Below are 17,920 nucleotides of genomic sequence, written 5' to 3'. Positions count from 1 at the left end.
AGTGACCATGGCTACATTCCAGATGTTCTCAGGTGGTCCTGGGAGCGCACAGGGAAGCCTGGGCTGGGCACTGCCACCGACAGGATGGCCCCAGGGACGCCTCACGGAGACACAGTACGAGGACTCCGAGTGGTGGCATGTGCACTTCAGAGAATTCCAGCCCTCGGAGGGCTCCGACCCCCTCCAGTGCGTGCACACAATTAAGGAGTCTCTCAACCTGTGGATGAGGCCGGACATGCGCTCCACGCAGCAGATCCTGGACCAGCTGGTGCTGGAGAAGTTCATGACCTGCATGCCCCTGGAGCTGCAGGTCCTGGTCAGGGAGAGGAAGGTGCAGAGCTGTGAGGAGCTGGAGGCCTTGCTGAGGAAGAAGGAGAAACCCAGGAAATGGGTGAATGGGACCTTCAGGATGGGCAGGGCAAGGGAGGCCAGTCAATGTACAGGGTAGCGTTCTTCAATGTTCTGTTTTTGTATTGTTTAAACATATTTTTGTTGATTTCAGAATCACTGATTGGCTGCCTCCTGCATTGAGAATCAAGTCCGAAACCGGTGGTATGCCCTGGCTGGGAATCGAACTATGACCTCCTGGTTCATTGGTAGATACTCAACCACCTAGCCTCTAGATACCCAGGCCACATGAGCATGCCTTAGAAGGACATCTTCTGACATTTGATCTTCCATCCCGAAGCACACATTTCTAATGACCTCAGAATAACCCCAGGAGGTAGACTTGTTGGTTCTGCCTCATGGGTGAGGAAACTGAGGCACGGACTAGGTGGAGGGATGGTGCCCGTGCTCTCCAGGGAGCCTGTGGCAATGTTGGGAGACATGTTTGGTTGCCACCATGTGGGCGGATGACTGAAAGACTTCCTTTTTTAGAGAGAGAATGGGGAAGGGAGACAGAGGGAAACTTTAAGTGTGAGTGTGAGGAGGGCACACGCAAGGAGGAGGGTGCCCTCTGGGTCTCATTCCCTTTCATTTCCTCCCCACAGAGGGTGCTCACCATCCAAGGGCGGGAATATCTTCTGGAGAATTCGGACAAGGACCTGGTGCTGGACTTGTCCCTGAAGTCTTCAACCCCCATCAGTGAGGCCGGGGTACTTCCTGAGAACGGCCCAGGGAACCATCCAGGACCCAGTGACATGGCATGGGGACAGGTGAGTGTGTGACGCCCTGATCTGTGGGAACTGGGGGGAGAGGGTTCAAGGGGATATGGTGCTCGTAGCAGCTACAGCATTTGGGAATATGGACAGAGGCTAGAAAGGAACCTGGAATGCATCCAGGGAAAGCATTCAAACCATAGGTATTTCTTTCTTTTTAAATTTAATATATTTTATTGATATTTTACAGAGAGGAAGGAAGAGAGCTAGAGAACTAGAAACATCCATGAGAGAGAAACATCGACCAGCTGCCTCTTGCACACCTCCTACCAGGGATGTGTGTGCAACCAATGTAGGTGCCCTTGACCAGAATCGAACCTGGGACCTTTCAGTCCGCAGACCGACGCTCTACCACTGAGCCAAATTGGTTTCAGCAAACAACGGGTATTTCTGAACCAACGTGGACTGTCAAGAGTGCCTGTCCTCTGTCCTTGGCCCACAGGCCAATTAGAAATCTACTGTTTTCTGGGCGTTACCAAGGTGAGGAGTGGGGAGAGCCAGGTCCAGAGTGGCTTTGCTTCCACACTTGGAGGGAGCCAGCAGTTGAGATGCCCAGGGGAGGTCCGCCTAGAGAATGAAGACTAAACACTGTGGCCCTGACCAGTGTTTGCAGTGGTTCCAGAATCGGAGCCAGGACTGTAGGGCTGTGGGTTTGATTCCCAGTCAAGGGCACATACCTGAGCTGCAGCTTCCATTCCCTGTCCAGTTTGAGGGAATTCAGGAGTCAACCGTCAAGTGTCTCATCTCTCTCTCTCCCCCCCCCCCTCTCTCTCTCTCTCTGTCTCTTTCTGTCTCTGTCTCTCTGTCTCTCCTGATTCCAGTCAAGGGCATGTACCTTAGTTGTGGGCACATCCCCAATTGGGGGAGGAGGGAGGTTGCAGGAGGCAGCAGATCTAAGTCTCTCTCTCATTGATGTTCTAATTCTCGATTTCTCTCTCTTCTCTCTGTAAAATATCAATTAAATATATTTTAAAAATATATATTTCCTCTAATACCCTTTTAATGTGCATGAATTTTGTGCACTGGGACACAAGTTGATCAATGTTGCTGTCTCACATCAGCGTCTCTCTCTCTCTCTCTCTCTCTCGCTCTCTCTCTCTCTCTCTCGCTCTCTCTCGCTCTTTCCCTCTTCACCTTTCCCTCCCTCCCTCCCTCCTTCTCTCTGGGCACCTATCCTTCTTGCTCTCTAAAAACCAGTGGGAAAGATATCCTGGGGTGAGGGTGAACAACAACAAAAAGAGTAAGGAGTAGGATGCATGGGCTTGACATACAGGTGTGATGGGTGAACATAAGGACACAGAGGGGAACATCTCTGTGAGGTTTCACTGTGAGTGTGAGTGGGAGCAGCACACACGCAAGGAGGCGGCTTTGCTCCGGGGGTCTCATCCCGTTTCATTTCCTCCCCGCAGAGCATGGTCGCCGTCGAAGAGCAGGAGTACTCGGACGAGGAAGTCTGGGACACACCTCTCGTGATTGACTTGTCCGCGAGGTCCCCATCCCCCATCAGTGAGGCGGGGGAACATCCTGACAGCAGCCCTGAGGAACATCCCACCCACGTCCCAGAGGTCTTGAATCGGCGTCGGAAGAGAAGAGGTCCTCAGACCCCAAGAGCTGCCCCCAAGAGAAAAAGGGGGAACACTCCCACCGTCCAAGCGGAGCCTCAGGAAGCAGCCGTGACATCTGACCGAGGACAAGTCGTAGGACAGCACGGGTCCGATTCAGTTGGTGACCAGTTGACCGTGAAGCCAACCGACCACCCTGTCCGCAAAGAACCCAGGAGACAGATCCCGTACGAGTGTGAGGACTGCAGCAAGAGGTTCAGCTACAAATCCCAGTTTGACCTTCACCGGAGGACGCACACGGGAGAGAGGCCCTTCCCGTGCCCCTTCTGCGTCAGGAGGTTCATCCAGGCCTCGGACCTGAAGGTGCACCAGCGGATCCACACGGGCCAGAAGCCGTTCGGCTGCGCGGTCTGCGGGAAGCGGTTCACCCACGCGTCCACGCTGAGCGGCCACGTGCGGGTCCACACCAAGGAGAGGCCGTTCCAGTGCGGCGTCTGCCTCAAGCGCTTCAGCCACCGGGGCAACCTCAACGTCCACCTGCGCACCCACTTGGGCGTGAGGCCCTACCGGTGCCCCCGGTGCGACGGCGCCTTCCGCCAGCTGGGCACATTCCAGCGACACCAGAGGACCTGCGGAGGAGCGCCCCGGGGCAGAGGTGGTCCATGAGCACGTAGACACTTAGGGGGTGCTGTGAATTAGGATCGGAGTCCTCCAGTGATTATACTCATGTTTCCTGTTGGCCCCATATGCTGTGTCAGCCTTGTTGGTTGTTTCAATAAATATTGCAGGATGGCACCCTCAAATCTGCTGTTGTCCTTTGTTTTCCTGTAAAATAGGGAATGGAACCTGGGACCTTTCAGTCTGCTGGCCAATGCTGTATCCACAGAGCCAAACCCGCCAGGGCCACAGCTTGTTTTGGTTGTGTGTGTGTGTTATGAATTATCCCTTTATGTGTCACTCACATTTCCCGGAGCATCACGTTGAGAGAAATGTAAATGGATTAAATGCTCCAATCAAGGGTGGAATCTAATGAACAAAATAAACTGGTGAACAAGATGGGTCCAGGGGCCTGGATGCTTGGAACAGACTGACAGGAGTGACGGGGGAGGAAGGAAGAGGAGGAAAGAGATGAACCAAAGGATTGCTGTGCATATGGCATAGCTCATGGTCACATACAGCAGCGTGGGAAGGCCTGGGGTGGGGCAGGGCGAGGAGGGGGAAAAGGAGGAAAGTGGGGGACATCGGTAACACTGTCCACAATCCTATATAATAAAAGCCTAATATGCTAAGTGCCCAGTCAACTGGTTGGCCGTTCAGCCAATCAAAGCTTAATATGCTGATGATATGCTAAGGCCACTCTACTGGTCCCTATGATGTGCACTGACCACCAGGGGGCATTCTCTCCGACCTGTAGATAAACTTGCTGGCCTGCACCCTCTTACAATCCGGGACCCCTTGGGTGGATGTTGGAGGACCGGTTTGGGCTGGATCCAGCAAGGCCAGGCAGATGGACCCCTCCTGTGCATGAATTCCTGCACCGGGCCTCTAGTGAATAAATAAAAAGATACAGGGTGATTGAATGGGTCTGAAGACAAGACCTGCACACATGCTGTCTGCTTGGGACTCCCCTCAGCTTGGAAGACACATTGACGGAAAGGAAAGGGGTGGGAAGGAGATGTCATGCAAATAAGGGTAGAAGCAAAAAGCTGGGGTATCAAAGCTCCCGTTAGATGAAAGACTGTAACCCAAAGGGTGTGAAAGAGGCAAAGAATGCCGATACCGTTTTGGCTCAGTGAATAGAACGGCAGCTTGTGGACTTAAGGGTTCCGAGTTTGATTCTGGTCAAGGGCATGACCTTGGTGGCGGGCACGCCCCCAACACAGGGCAAGGACATGTGCCCTGACCTGGAATTGAGCTGTGACCTCCTAGTTCTTAGGTTAACGTTCAACCACTGAGCCATTCTGGTTGGACCAAACAAGTTTTTAAAAAAAAAAAAAAATTTATTATATTAGGCTATCAGGTGTGGGAGTAGGGAGGGGACGACTGTCTGAAAGAAAGTAAAGGGATTATAGAAATAATTCGTATGCAGAGCGCAGGAGTACAGCCCTGAGGTGATGGCCTGAGGGCAGGAAGGATGGGAACTGGGTGGAGATGGGCAAAGGTCAGGGTCGAGGAGGTGAGAACGGCTATCGTAGCGTCAACAATAAAGTGAGAAGACGTTGTGTATTGAGATAAAATACCAGCCACATAAAATTTACCATCTTAACTGTTAGATTTAACTTAGATTTCTTTTTTTTCTTAATTAGCCATTTGCTTTATTTTATTTTTTAAAAATATATTTTATTGATTTTTTACTGAGAGGGGAAAGGAGAGGGATAGAGAGTTAGAAACATTGATCAGCTGCCTCCTACACAACTCCTACTGGGATGTACCCGCAACCAAGGTTGACCGGAATCGAACCTGGGACCTTTCAGTCCACAGGCCGACACACTATCCACGGAGCCAAACCGCCTAGGGCCTTAAATAGATTTCTACTGATTTCAGCGATGGAGGGAGAGGGAGAGATAGAAGCATCAATGATGAGAGAGAACCATTGATCCGCTGCCTCCCCCACGCTCCACACTGGGAATTGAACCTGAAACCCAGGAGTGTGCCCTTGACCAAGAATCCAACCCTGATCTTTTGGTTCACAGGTTGATGCTCAACCACGGAGCCAAGCTGGCTGGGACTTTATAATTTTTATTTATTCTTTTTGAATTGATGCTTGGGAGAGAAAAAGATAGAGAGGAACCGAACCTGGGGCCCTCCCTGACCCCTCGGCTCCCAGGCCCTCTCTGGAACCACTGAGCCACAGCCCCCAGGGCCAGGCCTACTTGGCTGGGGTCCTTCAAACGCTGCAGACAGGTGGGGAGGAGCTCAGAGACCCACACCCCCATGAGGCCGGGGCGTGTTTCTCTCCCGGAAATCCCATCTAAACAGATTATGAGAAAGGGATCAGTACCTGGTCTCTAACCAATCTCAGGGCGGGACCAGAACAGGAAGTGATGCCAGGAGCGTGTATATAAACAGGCGGGTTTCAGCTCTGGGCCCAGAGCTGGCCAGTGCAGGCTGCAGGAGGTTCGGGTCTGGGAGCTGTGGATGTGGTGAGTGGGGCGAGAGCATCCGTGGTGGGGCATTTCGAAGTGAGTGAGGGGGGATGGACGGTCTGAAGGGTGGTTGGATGAATGGATGGATGGACGGATGGGTGGGTGGATAGATGGGTGAGTGGATGGATGGATGGGACGATGGGTGGATGGATGGATGGATGGATGAGTGGATGAGTGGATGGATGGGGGATGGATGAGTGGATGGATGGGTGGGTGGATAGATAGATGGATTAGTGGATGGATGGAAGGATGGGTGGATGGATGGGAGGACAGATGAGTATATGGATGAGTATATAGATGACTGGATGTATGGGAGGATGCATGGGCCGATGGATGGATGGATGGAGGTTGGTCTCAGAATGACCCAGGTGTGTGGGCTGTGCATCATTTCTGAGATCCTGTGAAAACCAAGGGTCTCCCCAAACCTCCTTCACACGCAGGGTGTGATTTCTATTCAAAACCAGAACATTGCAGCCTAGGCTACTATTGGCATTTTTTTACCGGATTCATCTTTATTTTATTTAAAATTTTTTTGGGGTGGGATGCTGTCCTGTGCGCCTTAGGGCGCCTTGCAGTGCCTCCCCTCCCCCCAGCCCCGGTTGTGACACCCATCACTCCGTTCTCCGTGTCTGGCAGTGAGTGTAGTCGTTGCACCGGAGTTTGGTGGGGATGTGCACTGCACCGTGCTTAGCTGCTCCTAATTCTACGTTCTCATGAGTACGAGGGGTACTCAGCGCTACGAAAATTATAGAAGGGGTGCGCATATGTCAAAAGTTTGGGAAACTCTGGTCTACAGTATACCCAATGCAAAGTGGATGTCAGATACAACACATTTTTTTTTCCTAAAAATATATATATATATAATTTTTTATTGATTTCAGAGAAGGCAGACAGAAGAGAGAGATGGACACATCAATGGTGAGAGAGAATCTTTTATCAGCTGCCTCCTGTATTCCCATAGTGGGGCTGGGAGGCCATAATTGGGAAGGTGCCCTTAAATGAATTGAACCTGGAACCTTTCAGTCTGCTGACCAAGGCTGTATTCACTGAGTCAAACCAGCCAGGTCCACAGCATGTTTTAGACGTGTGTGTTCTGAATTATCCCTTTATGTGACATTCACATTTCACGGAGCATCAGGTTGAGAGAAATGTAAATGGATAAAATGCTGCAATCAAGGGTGGAATCTAATGAACAAAATAAACTGTTGAACAAGATGGGTCCAGGAGCCTGGATGCTTGGAACAGACTGACAGGGGTGAGGGGGGTGGAAGGAGGAGGAGGAAAGAGATGAACCAAAGGATTGCTGTGCATATGGCATAGCTCATGGTCACATACAGCAGCGTGGGAAGGCCTGGGGTGGGGCAGGGCGAGGAGGGGGAAAAGGAGGAAAGTGGGGGACATTGGTAACACTGTCCACAATCCTATATAATAAAAGCCTAATATGCTAAGTGCCCAGTCAACTGGTTGGCCGTTCAGCCAATCAAAGCTTAATATGCTGACGATTTGCTAAGGCCACTCAACTTCTCGCTATGATGTGCACTGACCACCAGGATGCATTCGCTCTGACCTGTAGGTTGGCCTCATAGGGACTGAGCAAGACAGGCTAGACTCCCCCTGGACCTCTCTCACCATCCCTCCCAGCAGGCCAACCTCCTGAGTCCCTCCTCATCTCTGATGATGCCCTAGTGGGGTCCCTTGACCTGGCCTGCAGCCTCTTGCAATCTGGGATTTCTTGGGAGATGTTGGAGGGCCGGTTTAGGCTGGATCCAGCAGGCCAGGCAGATGGGCCCCACCCGTGCATGAATTCCCCAAGTAGTTTAAAACATACATATTTATTCCAGAGAGGAAGGCAGAGGGAAAGGGAAACATGGAGGATGAGAGAGAATCATGGATCAGGTGCCTCCTGCACACCCCACACTGGGGATGGAGCCTGCTACCTGCGCATATGCCTTCAGCAGAAGTTGATCTGTGACCTCCTGGTTTGTAGGTTGATGTTCAACCACTGAGCCATGCCAGCTGGACCGAAGTAGTTTTAAAAAAATATTTTATAAGTTAGGCTAACAGCCGTGGGAGTAGGGAAGGAGGACTGTCTGAAAGAAGGTAAAGGGATTAGACAAAGAATCCATATGCAGAGCGCATGGGCACAGCCCTGAGGTGACCAATACAGGGATGCAAATTTACCAATCACATCGCCATAGCTGGTATTTTTTTTTTTTATTACGATTTTTGAAAGACGGAGATACAGAGAGAGAGAAGAGAGAAATGTGTAGTTCCAAAGAGCATTGCATTCACTGGTTAACTCTTTTTTATTTATTTATTTATTTATTTATTTATTTATTTATTTATTTATTTTTTACTTCAGAGAGGTAGAGGGAAAGAACATCAAGGATGAGAGAGAATCATGGGTCAGCTGTCTCCTGCATGCCTCTCCACTGGGGAACAACATTGAAAACTGGTCATGTGCTCTAACCCAGAACTGAGCTGTGACCTCCTGCTTCGTACAATAGGTTGATGTTCAACCACTGAGCCACTTCGGCTGGACTAAACTATTTTTTTTTTAAAATATTTAGTTTATTAGGCTATCAGCTGTGGGAGCAGGGAGGGGAGGACTATCTGAAGGAAGGTAAAGGGATTAGAGAAATAATCAAGTTTGTCTAATGGTGAGGGGATGAGGGGATCTGAGGGTGGGAACTGTCAAAAAGAAGGTAAAGGGATTAGAGAAATAATTCGTTTGCGGAGCACGGGAGCACAGCCCTGAGGGCAGGGCCTGAGGGCAGGGAGTATGGGAACTGAGTGGAGATGGGCTAAGGGCAGGGGTAGAGGAGGTGAGAATGTCATAGCGTCAACAATAAAAATAAAGTGAGAAGACATTCTTTATTGAGATAAAATACCAGTCACATGAAATTTACTATCTAAACTATTTAATAGATATAACTTAGATTCTTAGATCAACTTCTGCTGAAGGCATATGCCCAGGTAGTAGGGATGAGCCTGGACGGTCTTTTTTTTAAATTAGCCATTTGCTTTATTTTTAAAATATATTTTATTGATTTTTTATAGAGAGGAATGGAGAGGGATAGAGAGTTAGAAACTTTAATCAGCTGCCTCCTGCACAACTCCTACTGGGGATGTGCCCACAACCAAGGTACATGCCCTAGACCGGAATCAAACCTGGATTCCACAGGCCAACACTCTATCCACTTAGCCAAACTGGTTAGGGCTTTAAATAGATTTCTATTGATTTCAGAGAGGAAGAGAGAAATAGAAGCATCAATGATGAGAGAGAACCATTGATCGGCTGCCTTCTGCATGCTCCATACTGGGGATTGAACCTGAAACACAGGCGAATGCCCTTGATCCAGAATCTAACCCTGACCTCCTGGTTCATAGGTCGATGCTCAACTACTTAGCCACCCTGGCTGGGCGTTTTTATTTATTCTTTTTAAATTGATTCTAGGGAGAGAAAAAGATAGAGGGGAACCGAACCTGGGACCCTCCGCTACCCCTCGGCTCCCAGGCCTCGCTGGAACCACTGAGCCACAGCCGCCAGGGCCAAGCCTATGTGTCTGGGGTCCTTCAAACGCTGCAGACACGTGAGGAGGAGCTCAGAGGTCCACAGCCCCCTGAGGCCGCGAGGTGTTTCTCTCCCCCAAACCCCATCTAAAAAGATTATGAGAAAGGGATCCGTGCCTGGTCTCTAACCAATCTCAGGGCGGGGTTTAAACAGGAAGTGATGCCAGGAGCGTGTATATAAACAGGCGGGTTTCAGCTCTGGGCCCAGAGCTGGCCAGTGCAGGCTGCAGGAGGTGCGGGCTCGGGCGCTGCGGATGCGGTGAGTAGGGCGAGGGCATCAGAGGCTGGGCGTTTGGAAGTCAATGAGGACAGATGGACGGATGGAAAGATGAATGAGTGGATGGCTGGATGGCTGGATGGCTGGGTGGGTGGGTGGATGGATGGATGGATGTATGGATGGATGGATGGATGCGTGGATGCGTGGATGAGTGGATGGATATTTGTCTTAGAATGACCCAAGTGTGTGCGCGGTGCATCATTTCTGAGATCCTGTGAAACCCAGTTATTTCCCCAGCACTCCCTTTCACACATGGGGCGTGGTTTCTATTCAAAACCAGGGCTGTGCAGTCTAGGACAGTGTTAGCTTTTTTGACCTGATTCATCTTTATTTTGGGGGTGAGGTGGGGGTGCTGTCCTGTGCATCTTAGGGAGCCTTGCAGTGCCTCCCCTCCCCCCAGGCTCCGTTGGGACTGGCATCAGTCCGTTCTCCGTGTCTGGGAGTGAGTTTGGTGTTTTAGTTTGTTCTTTAGATCCCACGTGGAAGGGAAATCTAGTGGTAGCTTGTCCTTCTCTGACTAGGGTGTTTCTCGCAGCCTAAGACCGTCCAGGCTCATCCCAGCTTTGGCCAATGGAAGGGTCTCATCCATTTTTATTCTGAGTAACGTTCCCCTGTGTACAGGCACCCCCTCTGCTGGGTCCCGTGGTCTCATTCATGGGTGTGTTGGGTGATTCCATATCGTGGAGCTGGTTGTGTGTGTCTCTGTGACTCCATCCATGGCTGTCTTTGTGGGTGGTGGTGATTTTTTATCTGTTTGTCCATGGCTTCCTTAATGTGAAAGGAGCCCAAACTTTCTAGAAATGACTTGACATATTCCTGCCTCCTCCCTGATTTCCAGGGGCAGGAAACCTCTGAAATCCCATGGTTCCTGGCTTCATGCTTTCACACATGTGTTCTCACCTTCCACACAAGAAACTCTAGGGAACCTCTTATACACACACACACACACACACACACACTCACCCCTAACCTATAATCTCATCCTCCTGACTCTCTAGCGACCTTGCCCTGACCTTTAGGTGGACCCCCTCCCTGTGGGGGAAGGATGGCTGGGGGCCCTGTGTTCATAGCTGCTGCCCTTGAGAGAAACCTGGTCTCTGAGAATCCTGGGAAGTGGCTCTTCCCTCTGGAAGGTCCCTTAGGACCTGTGACAATTCCTCCTCCTTGTTGGTTAATCCTCACCGAGGATGCTTTTCCATTGATTTTTAGAGAGAATGGAAGGGAGAGCCAGACACACACACACAGAGAGAAGGATTGGATGTGGGAGAGACACATCCATTGGTTGCCTGGTGCACCCACCCTATGCAAGGCTGGGGATTTAGCCAGCACCTGAGGGATGTGCCCTGGACATGGATCCTTCAGTCCTTGGGCCAACGCTCTATCCACTAAGCCAATCAAACTAGGGTGAAGGTTTCCCATAAAAAATCTTGTTACCTCCATATTTCCAAGAGCAAAGAGCATTTTTCTGGGATGGGATTATGTAAATTAAACTCATTAAACAAGACTTAGGGCCTGGCTGAGTAGCCCAGTTGGTTAGAGCACCCAATCAGGGCACTTACATGAATCAACCACTGGGTGCATCCATGCCTGGACACACAAATTTCTCTTTCTCACTCTCCCTTCGTATGCTTGGCCAGGACCGTGCACGAACCAACTGAGCCACCTGGCCAGGCCCCTGCATCTTGTCTGGAGAAGCTACGGACGCTGACTTCTTATTGAAGTAATAATTTTGGAGCCCAGCAGCTATGGCTCAGGTGTTGAGTGTCGACCCATGAGCCTACAGGTCACTGCATGGTTTCCTGGTCAGGCACATGCCCAGCTTTCAAGCTCCATTCCCCATTGGGGGAGTACAGGTGTTAGCTGATTGATGTTTCTCCCTCTCTCTCACCTCTTCATTTCTCTCTCTCTAAAATCAATAAAATGAAATATTTTTTTAAAAGAAGAATACTAGCTGAAACCGGTTTGGCTCAGTGGATAGGGCGTAAGCTTGAGGACTGAAGGGTCTCAGGTTTGATTCCTGTCAAGGGCATGTACCTTGGTTGCAGGCACATCCCCAGTGGGAAGTGCAGGAAGCAGCTGATCAATGATTCACTCATCATTATGAGTGCATTAATGAGAAACATTAATTAATGTTTCTATCTCTCTCTTCCTTTCCTTTACTCTCTATAATCAATAAAAACATGTTTGTGTGTTTTTAAAAAAAGAAAAATACTATGGGTTAACCTCTGTGGCATTAAATATGGGACCGGTATGAAGGGTGTTTCGTATTGGGCGGGTAAACACTCCAACTCACCAAATTCTCTCCTCTCTTCCCACAGGACTGTGGATCTGTTACCTCGTTTGTCCCTTCTTTCGCTCTCCCTCAGGAGCTGACTTCAGGAGAGGTTCCCTCCAGTCCCATTGAAGACCTTTCCAGTGACGATGGCTACATTCCAAGTGTTCTCAGGTGGTCCTGAGAGCACACAGGGAAGCCTGGGCTGGGCGCTGCCACCGACAGGATGGCCCCAGGGACGCCTCACGGAGAGACAGTATGAGGACTCCGAGTGGTGGCATGTGCACTTCAGAAAATTCCAGCCCTCGGAGGGCTCTGACCCCCTCCAGAGCTTGCACACAATTAAGGAGTCTCTCAACCTGTGGATGAGGCCGGACATGCGCTCCACGCAGCAGATCCTGGACCAGCTGGTGCTGGAGAAGTTCATGACCTGCATGCCCCTGGAGCTGCAGGTCCTGGTCAGGGAGAGGAAGGTGCAGAGCTGTGAGGAGCTGGAGGCCTTGCTGAGGAAGAAGGAGAAACCCAGGAAATGGGTGAGTGGGACCTTCAGGATGGGCAGGGCAAGGGAGGCCACTCAATGTACAGGGTAGCGTTCTTCAATGTTCTGTGTTTTTTATGTTTTAAATATATTTTTGTTGACTTCAGAGAGGGATGAGGAGACAGAGCCAGAGAAACATCAATGATGAGAGAGAATCACTGATTGGCTGCCTCCTGCACACCCCCACCAGCCCATTCAGGATCAAGTCCGCAACCGGTGGTATGCCCTGTTTGGGAATCGAGCTGTGACCTCCTGGTTCATAGGTAGATACCCAACCACTGAGCCTCTGCGCCCAGGGCACATGAGCATGCCTTAGATGGACATCTTCTGACATGTGATCTTCCATCCTGAACCATACATTTCTAATGACCTCAGAATAACCCCAGGAGGTAGACTTGTTGGTTCTGCCTCCTGGGTGAGGAAACTGAGGCACGGACCAGGTGGAGGGATGGTGCCTGTGCTCTCCAGGGAGCCTGTGGCAATGTTGGGAGACATGTTTGGTTGCCACCATGTGGGCGGATGATTGAAAGACTTCCTTTTTTAGAGAGAGAATGGGGAAGGGAGACAGAGGGAAAGTGTGAGTGTGAGGAGGACACAGGCAAGGAGGAGGGTGCCTTCTGGGTCTCATTCTCTTTATTTCCTCCCCACAGAGGGTGCTCACCATCCAAGGGCGGGAATATCTTCTGGAGAATTCGGAGGAAGACCTGGCGCTGGACTTGTCTATGAAGTCTTCAACCCCCATCAGTGAGGCGGGGGCACATCCTGACAACAGTCTGGAGGTCCTCGGAGAGTGGGGAAACCAGCCAGGAGCCAGTGACGTGGCCTGGGGACAGGTGAGTGTGTGACGCCCTGATCTGTGGGGACAGGTGGGAGCGGGTTCAAGGGTTCGTGCAGCCTGTAGCTGCCATGGCATTTGGGAATTTGGACACAGGCTAGAAAGGGACCCTGGAATGCATCGAGGGGAAGCGTTCAGTTCATGGGCATTTCTGAACCAACGTGGACCGTCAAGAGTCCCTGACCTCTGTGCTTGGTCCACAGACCAGTAGAAATCTACTGATCCTTTGGGCATTACCAGGGCGAGGAGTGGGGAGGGCCGGGTCCAGAATTGGGAGTTGGGGGTGATGGGTTTGGACCCCCAGGAAGTCTACACAGAGCCCCAAAACTGTGGTGTTAGGTAACCTGGGGTCCAGGTCAGGGAGATGGACCAGATGGGGCACTGGATGGCAAACTCATGAGTCAACAGAGCCAAGTATCAAGAGGACAACGATTGACATTGCTTTTGAGAGCCAAATTTTTTAAACTTAAACTATATGTGGGTCCTTTGTGATCAACTTAATCAGGGCACTCCTAAGCTGGCCTTTGCTAAAAGCTCATGGGGCCAAAGAGCTGCATGAAGCTCATGAGCCGCAGTTTGCCGACCATCGGGATGGGGGAAGGAGGGACAGAGCTTCCCACTCCTGGTTTCAGACACGTCTAACCACCCTTGTTCGCCCATTGTCAGAGGCAGCAAGTCCTCCTGCCGGAGACCATTCCCAAGAACAGTGACCCGCGGGGTGTGAGGCCCGCGGAGAGATTGGAGGAGTTGGAGGAGAACGTGATGGAAGAAGAGGAAGAGGCAGCGGTTCTCACAGCTCCAGTGGCTCTGCTTCCCAGCAGTCCCAGTGAGTACAGAGCGGGAGTTCAGAGCGATTATGGATGGTCCCTGTGCTGGGGATCCGAGTGGACAGGCAGCCTGGTCCTCTATGGGGGGCAGGTGGCTCTCCATGCCAAGCCTTGTCCACTACAGACACCCTGGTGTTCTAAGGACTAGTCTCTCGGGTTTGTTTGTTGATGGGAATTTCTCAAGCACTATCAGCTTTGGTTTGGAGGCTTTTGCTAGTGTTAGAAGTGTTCTCTCTCTCTCTCTCTCTCATATATATATATATATATATATATATATATATATATATATATATAATTGTTAGAGAGAGTGCAGAGGAGATAGAGAGAGAGAGAAACATGGATGAGAGAGGAAATCATGGATTGGCTGCCTCCTGCATGGCACCCTCCATGGACGGAGCCCCACACCCGGGGCACGTGCCCCGACAGGGAGTGGAGCTGGCGACCTCTTGGCTGCTGGGTGGGTGCTCAGTCCCCGAGCTGGGCTGACACTGCTTTTATTCATGTTGTGCATTGAACCCTCTCTTTCAGGAGGTACGGCGATGACAGAGGGGGAGCAGAGCCCCCAAGAAGGAATCGGCCTTGAATGTGTGGATGCTGCAGACGGACCTCCCGCCCACGTCCCAGAGACACGGGCCCTGACTCAGCGTCAGAAGAGGAGAGGTCCTCGGCATCCAAGAGCTGCCCCCAAGAGAAAAAGGGGGAACACTCCCACCGTCCAAGCGGGGCCTCAGGAAGCAGCCGTGCCATTGGGCCAAGGACAAGCTGTAGGACAGCACGGGTCCGATTCAGTCGGTGCATCAAACACCGTGGAGCCAGCTGGTCAACCTGTTGTCACAGAACCCGAGTGTGAGGACTGCCACGAGAGGTTCAGTAATAAATCCCAGTTAGACCTTCACCTGAGGACACACACGGGAGAGAGGTTCTTCCAATGCCTTTTCTGTCCCAAGAGATTCCCTCAGGCCTGGGACCTGAGGGTCCACCATCGGACTCACAAGGGCCAGAAGCCGATCCGCTTTTACCGTCCGCAAAGAGAGGTTCAGCCAGGAGTCCAGGCTGCGTGGCCCCCAGCGGGTCCACACCCAGGAGAGGCTGTACCAGTGGGACGTCTGCCACCAGAAGGTCAGCCACAGAGAGAACCTCAATGTCCACATGTGGCCCCTCTCGGGCCTGAGGCCCTACCGGTGCCCCCGGTGCAATGGGGCCTTCCGCCAGCTGGAGACGTTTCAACGCCACCAAAGGGCATGTCAACCAGGCAATCCGGAGGCTCCATGTCCCTGCTGACCCAGAAGGACAGGAACGGGTGCAGAAATGGTCCATGAACACTTAGACACAGGGGGTGCTATGGATTAGGGTTGGGATCCTCCAATGATCACTCATGTTCCCTATTGGCCCCATATCCTGTGTCGGTCTTGCTACCTTTTTTTTCAATAAATATCTCATGATTATCTTTTGTATGTCCTCCTGTTGTCCTTTGTTTCCTTGTAAAATAGGGAGCTCCCAGGAGAGTGGCCAGACTCCCTACAGAATACCCAGTGCAATGTGGATGTCTGATACACCATATTTTTTATTTTGTAAATATATATATATATTTAAATATATTTTATTGGTTTGCTTTTTTTTGTTTTTGTTTTTTTACAGAGAGAAAGAGAGATAGTTTGAAACATTGGTGAGAAACATCGATCAGCTGCCTCCTGCACACCCCTCCTGGGGATGTGCCTGCCACCAAGGTACATGCCCTTGACCAGAACCAACCTGGGACCCTTGATTCAGCAGGCAGATACTTTATCGATTGAGCCAAATATTTATATACTAGAGGCTGGGTGCACAAAATTCATGCACAGAGGGGGATTCCCTCAACTTAGTGTGCACCCTCTCCAATTAGGGACCTTTTGTAGGATGTCTGACTGCCATTTTAGGTCTGATCCCAGGGATGGGACCTAAAACTGGCAGTCAGATATCCCTCTCACAATCTGGGACCACTGGCTCCTAGCTGCTCACCTGCCTGCCTGCCTGATTACCCCTAACTGCTTCTGCCTGCCAGCCTGATCACACCTAACTGCCCTCTCCTGCAGGCCTGAGGTTGCCCCCAACTGCCCTCCTCTGCTGGCCAATTTGGTTCTGATTGGTCAGTTCCTATGCCAGTCAGCCTCAAAAACTCCACCTCCTAGGCAGCCATTGGCTCATCACAGCACCCAGATTTGGTTCTTATTGGTCGGTTCCTATGCCAGTCAGCATCAGAAGCTCCGCCTCCTAGGCAACCATTGGCTCCCCACAGCACCCACTTTTGTTTCCCATTGGTCAGTTCCTATGCCAGTCAGCATCAGAAGCTCCGCCTCCTAGGCAGCCAGCACCCACCTATGGTTCTGATTGGTCAGTTCCTATGCTAGTCAGAGTCAGAAGCTACGCAGGACAACAGTGAAGACACACTCACAGCAGCCTGGGACTCCCGCCAGCGCCACCGGAGTCACCCAGGCCCCCAGCCGGGCCCCTCCTCACAGCTCTTCCTCGAGCCCTCAGCCCCCACTGCCCACCCCCAAATACCCTTTCCATCCCATCACCCTCCGTTTTTAAATATATTTTCATTGATTTCAGAGAGGAAAGGAGAGAGTGAAGCATCAATTATGAGAATCTGACCGGCTGCCTCCTGCACGCCCCAACGGGATGGAGCCCAAACCCAGGGCATGTGCTCTGACGGGGACTTGAACCGTGACCTCCTGGGTCATAGTTTGAAGCTCAACCACATACCATGCCAATGGGCTCACCCTCCCTTTTGTGTGTGTGTTGCTTTGTTTGTTAGTCCTCACCTGAGGATATTTTCCCATTGATTTTTAGGGAGAGTGGGAGAGAGAGGGAGAGACAGAGAAACATCGATGTGAGAGACACAGATGGGTTACCTCCTGCACCAGCCCTGATCGAACCCGAGACCCTTCGGTCCGCAGGCTGACGCGCTGCCCACTGAGCCACGGGTCGGGGTCTCTCCTTTATTTAAAACCAGATCCCCGGCTGTCTCCGCATCTGCTGGCTGTCGGCCTCCCTCCTCTCTCCCTGAGCCTCAGCTTCAGTGCGGCCGGACAGGGGCTTCCCGTGGGCTCGGGCTCCTCCAGGCGCCCATGGATCTTGCATTAACAGTGTCCGTCCCAGCGCGGTGGCCGCGGCTGCAGGAGGCCGGGCTGGAGCACAGGTGCTGCCCCTCCCGCGCCCGCCACCCGGTCTGCAGGTGGAGGCCCGGGCGCAGGCAGGCACGGAGGGTTCCGGCTCAGCAGAGCTCACTGCCGCTTCTCTCACCCCAGAGCCATCGGAAGCCGCGAGTGCGGAGCCGGCGGGAGGGTGAGGGGTTGGGGAGGACACGGCATAGTGGTGGGGGTTGGAGGGTTGGAAGTGGGGCTGGAATGGGTTCGGGGACCAAGAGAGGGCGGCCCAGACTGCTCCCGTCACTCCAGGCGACGCCCCCGCCCCCAGGCCGGCGCCCCATACGGGAGGGGTGCGGAGGCCAAGGGGGCGCACACTACAGAGCCGCTGGTCAGACCCCGAGGAGGCGGCACAGGACCACCCCGGGCCCAATCCGGGCCTCTGCCACCGCCGGCGCAGACCCCTGGGAGCACCAACCCGGCCCGGGTCCTCAGACCCACAGCCCCGGCAGGCGGGGAGCGAGCCGCCCTTCCCCGTCTGGGAGAGGGACCGGGACCGCTCACAGGTGTGAGGGGCCCATGTGGCACCTCCCGCTGGGGAA

General features: G+C 52.1%; 1 protein-coding gene across 1 annotated transcript; it reads left to right on the top strand.

Moving 5' to 3' along the window:
* Nucleotides 1-12,139: 12,139 nt before the first annotated feature.
* ZSCAN5B (zinc finger and SCAN domain containing 5B) lies at nt 12,140-15,471 on the top strand (the record flags this gene model as incomplete). The annotated part of the gene is given in 5 exon segments (XM_084906849.1): nt 12,140-12,523; nt 13,179-13,361; nt 14,030-14,189; nt 14,719-15,200; nt 15,202-15,471. Coding segments are annotated over 5 exon segments (1,479 nt in total).
* Nucleotides 15,472-17,920: the final 2,449 nt, after the last annotated feature.

This window comes from Pipistrellus hanaki, assembly GCF_964339955.1.
Source record: "Pipistrellus hanaki genome assembly, chromosome: 15".
In the NCBI taxonomy this organism is placed as follows: Eukaryota; Metazoa; Chordata; class Mammalia; order Chiroptera; family Vespertilionidae; genus Pipistrellus; species Pipistrellus hanaki.
This window is presented reverse-complemented; position numbering and strand designations above follow the sequence as displayed.